Source organism: Sceloporus occidentalis, unplaced genomic scaffold (genome assembly GCF_023333645.1).
Source record: "Sceloporus occidentalis isolate IW3139 unplaced genomic scaffold, rSceOcc1.0.p SCAF_111, whole genome shotgun sequence".
Taxonomy (NCBI): domain Eukaryota; kingdom Metazoa; phylum Chordata; class Lepidosauria; order Squamata; family Phrynosomatidae; genus Sceloporus; species Sceloporus occidentalis.
The window spans coordinates 1,191,173-1,198,035 of NW_028317091.1; the positions used below are offsets into that span (position 1 = coordinate 1,191,173).

At 36.5% G+C, this 6,863-nt stretch overlaps 1 protein-coding gene across 1 annotated transcript; it reads left to right on the top strand.

Moving 5' to 3' along the window:
- Positions 1–269: 269 nt before the first annotated feature.
- On the top strand, positions 270–1,190 carry LOC149282878 (olfactory receptor 5V1-like). Its single transcript, XM_089497957.1, has one exon. The coding sequence runs from the start codon at positions 270–272 to the stop codon at positions 1,188–1,190; it is 921 nt and encodes a 306-aa protein (XP_089354083.1).
- Positions 1,191–6,863: the final 5,673 nt, after the last annotated feature.

Sequence of the window (6,863 nt, forward strand, 5' to 3'; positions counted from 1 at the left end):
TTTCACATAGTTTCTTAAACTGATAGGTCAAATTCTTTAGCCCTTTTTAATGGTGCCAACATTTGTCCTGGACAGAAGAAGAACAATTATAGGCCTCATTAGCAATCCGTGTTGCCACAGGTTTGATCTTTTATTACTGTCATTTTTCAGGCAGTTTTGTGTAATCTGTAAAAAATGTATCTCAATGAATTCTAGAAATAAAATTGTTGAATATTAAAGTGTCCTGCTTTCTTGTTACAGAGTTGAGCATCCCTTTCTAATTTATGAAAATGGAGAACGAGAACCAAACTGTCACAAAAGAATTTATACTAACCGGACTTTCTCAGGACCGGAGGACTAAAATTCTGCTTTTTGTCTTATTTTTGTTCATGTACTTACTGACCATTTTGGGGAATATTTTGTTAATATGTGCAGTTATAGCCAACTCTCGTATGCACACGCCTATGTACTATTTTCTCTGCCAGTTATCCTTTCTGGATTTATTCTATTCAACAAGCACTGTCCCCAAACTGTTACTTGACCTGATTTCTACAATGGGAGGAAGAATATCATACATTGGGTGTATCTCACAAATGAATACATGTCTATTCCTAGGAGAAACGGAGTGTATCCTGCTGGCAGTCATGGCGTACGATCGTTACGTAGCGATCTGCTTCCCCTTGCGTTATATGGCCATTATGAGCTGGAGGATATGTAAAAATATCTCAGTCATTGTATGGCTGGGGAGCTTTGCTTGTTCTATCCTTCCTACCGTTTCAAGCCTACGTCCATTTTGTAAAGGAAACCAAATCGATCATTTTGTTTGTGAAATTATAGCTTTAATGAAACTGGTTTGTGGAGACACTTCAGTTGATGAAGCCAAAATTATTTTTGCAAGTTTCTTCACACTTTTAGTCCCTTTTGCTTTTATTGTAGCTTCTTACATGTGTATTATAGCATCCATATTGAAAATCCATTCTGTGGATGGAAGGACTAAGGCATTTTCTACATGTGGTTCCCACCTGACTGTAGTATTAATGTTTTATGGGACCAGTATGTCTCTGTACCTGGGGCCAACAAAACATATTTCAAAAAAACACAAGTACATCACAGTCTTCTACGGTATAGTGACTCCCATGTTAAATCCTTTGATATATAGTCTGAGAAATCATGAGGTTAAAGTCGCAGTTTGGAAAGTATGTAATATTTAGCTGCTCACTTGCTTTCGTGTCACGTACTTTGTGGGAGAACCACTTGCCTGTGCCATTGGACTAGTCCAACAGATCACTAATCATGAAGGGTCAAGTTGCTTAGCCATGACTTTCACATAGAAACACTTTGCAGGGCTCAGTGTCTCCCTACACTCGCTTTCTGTCACCATCTGTCATGCTCTCTCTCTCACACTTTCTCAATGTTGCCCTATCTTCTTCTCCTTCATCTTTGTGTCTTCTGCCTCTTCAGTCTTCTCTTGTCTTTCTTTTCTGGTGATTCTCTGCATTACTCGAGCCTCCTGGAGCACTTCAGGAATTGTCATCTTAAATAAGGAAGATTACTTTAAAGATATCTCCATCTGCAAGAAATTCCAGAAGAATACCCTACCAACCATACAAAAGAAATTCCAAAGATAGAGGGAGAGAAAAAGACATCCTAACTCTTCATAAATATAGCTTCCTTAATGAAAAACACAAGTGGAACTTGAATTATGTATTTGTAACCAGTAACCTGGAGTCATTCTATATCAACATCAAACACGACTTATGTCTGAGATCTATATTTTCATAATTCAGCATCCTCCATCAAGACCAATTCCAATGCATTTTAGATGATATTTAATTTATTCTTAACAACTATTTTTGGTTTGATTAAAATTTGTTTGTACCAATAAAGGGAACAGCCATGGGAACGTATTTATGTCAAGCTAGGAAGAGTTATATATCTAGGCAGCACATACAGTAGTGTGAAAAAGAAAGTTTTGAATTATATGGTTTTATATATCAAGACATAATAACAATCATCTGTTCCTTATCAGGTCTAAAAGTTAAATAAGTACAACCTCAGTGGAACAACAAAAACAAAACTTGCGGCGCTTGCGCTGATGTTCTCTCCTCTATCCTCCAATTGGGGTAGAGGACGTGACTGAAAGCATCGTCATTTTGCCCTAATTTAAACTCAGGGCAATGTAGAGCGGCCATTGACGTCCTCTACCCAATCCTTCAATTGTACGAACTGCCAAATTTACCAAATTCAGTGAATTTGCCATTCGTATGAATCTGAATGCACAAATGTAGAGCATATAGGAAAAATTAAAATATTAAAAGCAGAAAACACTTCCTAGAATATCACAACAAGGAACCCAAATTCCTATTTTCCTCACAGTATGTAAAGTAACCAAAAATTGGAGATGGTTCAATAACATAAAAGAACTGGGATTGAAAGAAATGTTTTTGAAGACTGAAAACATTAACCCCCCTGGGCTTCAATGAAGACTTCTGATCGTCTCACTTCACATAATTACCAGCCTCTTCTTTCTCAGATACACACTCTTCCCCTTCCTTCCCCTTTTCTCTTTTTATTGCATGTCTGTTGTTTATTATTGCCTCACTATTGTCCATTTGTAAACCTCTTTTATACTCACGGCTCACTGCCACTACATCTTCATCTGCAGTTGTTGTAACCTCCACAACAAATTCTTGTACACAAATATCTCATTATAATACATTCATAATTGTCACAGAAATCTCTGTATAAATCAACCGAGATCATTACATAACCTTTATTTATATAGCACTAGCACAACAAAGTCAGTAAAATAAAAACAACACATAACAACCAACTGGTATAAAAGGAGAAGAGGGTCCGGCTCCCTGGAGCTTAAAATCTAGTCGGTAGTTGAGGGGGAAGTGAAACAGTAGGAGAGGACGGCTTGGATGGGGATGAGTTGATTTCAAAGAGCTTTTGAAAGTTGCATATGACGGAGAAAATCTGATGGAATGGGAATTCCAGAGAAGGGCAAAATCCTGAATATGGGAGTGGGAAGAGGTAACGATGGTAAAAGAGAGACGCAGTTCTTGAGAGGAAGCAAGAGCGCGGTTAAGGGGGGATAGGAGGATAGAGATGTAGTGGGGTGTAGAGAAAGATTAATTTAGCTGCAGTGTTGAGGTTGCATTAGGATGGAAGGTGGGTGAAAATGGGGGAGGGAAGACCAGTTGGTATGGGGTTGCAATAATCTAGTTGGGATATCACAAAGAAGTGGATTCATGTTTTGGTTGTTTCTTGTGTGTGGAATGAAAGTTCGGGAGATGTTTTTCCGGTGAATGCGACCGGATTTGGTGAAAGATTGAATTTAAGGGATGAAGGATAGCGCAGAGTCAAGTGTAACAGCAAGCTAGCGAACTTGGTCAGTTGATCGGGTTTAGATTCAGGTAGTGGGACGTTGTTGTGGGGAGTTAGAAGAGAAGGTGAAACATCGGGAGAGGAAATGTGGATTAGGTTGTCGTCCACGTACAGGTGGTATTGGAAACCAAAGGAATAAATAAATTGTCCATGGGAAAAGTTGTAAACGGACATGAGTAGAGACCCAATAACTTGTATCCAAGAATGCACCTCCTTTTCAGTTTCTTATTTTGCTTTTCTTTTCTGTCTTAACTTAAGGCTTAGTGATTGCACAGATTAATTTTTAACTCTGAAGAAGCCTGTCGGTGGTTTTGACAAGGAACATGCACTTTTTATTTATACTAGATGTTAATATCATATATAGTTAATGTTTATTTATATATTATATTAAGTTTGCCTTTTTATATTAACTAAATTTCAGTTTTTTAGCCCATAAAAAAAAGAAGATAAGAAGCGGTACGGCACAGCATAGGAGACAGGGACAGGGAAGTGGTCCACAGGGCAGGTAAGAGATATTGAGAGAGAGCATGAGAGAGAGAGAATGAATGTGTGAGAGAGCATGAATGAGAGTGTAAGAGAGAGGGAATGAGTGGAAGTGAAACAACCAAATACATTCAAAAGAAAACTTTGTCCCTCATTGTTTTCAGGGATTCGAACAAATTGGAAAATGTTGTTAAAATTGCAATTTGCATGCATCCTAATTTATTATTATTATTATACTTTATTTATAAAGTGCCAACAGATTCCGCAGCGCTGTACAAGGTTAGATAACGACAAGTACAAATGACAAGCAATTGACCCCCACAGGAATTTACATTCTAATCCACAAGTCTACTAATGTGCACAACTCTAATAAAAGTCTACTAATGCACAAGTCTACTAATAACCATTTTTTATATTAGCATTTAGGGAAGGAACATGAGTGTTTGGGAAACATAACAGATCACTATTGCCTTTGGTGGGGTAAGAGAGGGCCTTTCTACTTGTATAAGTATTGATGCTCCTGCTGTCATTAATCACACATTCATGATAAAAGATCAATGGCTGGAGGTTATATGCCCTCTTTCTAAACCTACAATACCTTCCTAGAGATGAATAATGTTTAAAGAAAATATTCTATTGTGGTTTTTTTTTTCTAAATCTTTCATGAATATTTTCTCAGTAGTCAAAACACTTGCCCGGCTATTTTAGTCGTAGATTTAGTTCCATAAACTCTTGTTAACACCCCAGGGTAAGGTATAGCCCTGAGAATAAGGTATCGTCTCGAGGCCTGTTACCTACTGCAATTAATCTCAATTAATCTCTGAATGTATAAAAGGAAATTCTAACACAAAAACTCGAAGACACATTCTATTTTGTATTTTTTTTTGTATTATCATTTTCAACGTCCATATTTATTTTACTTTACACGCTTTATCGATTGTTCTAACAAAGCGAGGCAGGTATGTGTTTTTTCCTATAAATAATAATATTGTACAAAAAAATAAAAAACTAAGAGCGATGTCCTGCTTGGTGCTGCTTCTAATCTGATTCATTTTCGTTTGTTTCATCGAGGTCCCTCCTCATTTTCTGCCATTTGTATGAATTAACAAAATTATAAAATTTTGTTAAAATTACAACTTGAATGAATCTGAATGCACAAGTATATATTCATTAAAATTTTGTAGTGGGTCTGACTGAGATAGAGTTGTAACATGTAGGATATTTAATGCTGTAAAGTTAATAAACCAGTCTGTATAAATTAGAAATTTTACATTTTAACAATTACTATTAGTAAAAAAAATCCTTAGTTTATATAAATGTTCCTTATGGAGGATGATCATTCACCTGCGCATAATGCTCTGTTGTACATGGACAATGCTATGTATAAATGGAATTCATTTTCTAAATACTTCTTCTTTGTAACCTCAGCCGCTTTATAAATCTCACCCGTATAGTTTTAATTGGTACTCGACTTACAGGCTCCATAAATAATTTTTTGGGGAAAACATCTATTTTGAATTCAAGAATTACGTCTCTAATAATATCATAAATATTTTTTTTTTCCTTATTCATACGAATTTCTTTTTAGCGCAGATCTGGAGCCTCGTACATGATTTGTGGAGATGGGGTGTATGAACCAAACCATTGTGACCGAATTTTTCCTAATTGGACTTTCTCAGGACCCCAGGACAGAAATTCTTCTTTTTATTTTGTTTTTCACAATGTACCTCTTGACTATTTTCGGCAACATCATTTTAATTTATACCGTTACGACCAACCCTCAAATGCACACACCTATGTATTATTTCCTCTGCAATCTATCCCTTTTAGATTTGTTCTACTCATCCACCACCGTTCCCAAAATGTTACTGGACATGTTCTCCATAGGGGGAGGAAGAATTTCATTGCTGGGGTGCTTGACACAGATGTGTACCTATATATTCTTAGGGGAGATTGAATGTATCCTGCTGGCGGTGATGGCGTATGACCGCTACGTGGCGATCTGCTTCCCTTTGCATTACAAAGTGATCATGAGCTGGAAATTATGTAAAAATATCACAGTTCTTATATGGGTAGGAAGTTGTATTTTTTCTACTCTCCCCACAAATTTAAGGCCTCCTGTTTTTTGCAAAGGAAATAGAATAGACCATTTTATTTGTGAGGTCATAGCTCTCATCAAGCTGGTATGTTGTGACACTTCCTTTTACGAAACCATCATTTTTTCGGGAAGTCTGTTCACGCTTTTGGTTCCGTTTCTTTGCGTGATAACGTCTTATACTTTTATCATACATTCCATTTTAAAGATAAACTCTGTGGGCGGAAGGACCAAGTCCTTTTCAACATGCGCCTCGCACTTGGCCGTGGTTTTAATGTTCTATGGAACCAGCACAGCCATGTACCTGGGGCCATTAAAAAATATCTCCAAAAATCAGAAATATATTGCCATTATTTATGGGATTGTGACCCCCATGGTAAACCCTTTCATTTACAGCTTGAGAAATAAAGATGTTAAAGAGACAGCCTTGAAAATATTAAAAATGGAATGTTTTCACAATCGTTGACTCGTGAATTATAAATATCATTGACTATGAGGATAGGAAGAATAAATGCCTTTATCCTTATACCAGTAAGGAAACGTTCAAATAATGATCACATGGCTTACTTTAAATGTATTATTATTCAGTCATTTGTTTCTGTTTAAATGTACAAACTATAAAAGTGTTAAAAATTACCATTGATAAATTTAATGGATAAGGTCAGCTACTTCATTAATATTGACTCCCAAAATGTACATTTTTCGGCAGTTTTTACTACATTTATATTTCTTATGTGCAGATGTAAATTCAAAACAATGTGCCACTTGTGGTCCAAAGCCATCCAAGCGATGGGTTAATAATGCAGCCAAAAAAAACAAACATTTGTCAGATAATATAACTGGTGATAGGCCATCTGCTCCCCTACAGGTTAAAGTGAAAGGAGGAGCACAAAATGAATCTGATGATGATGAA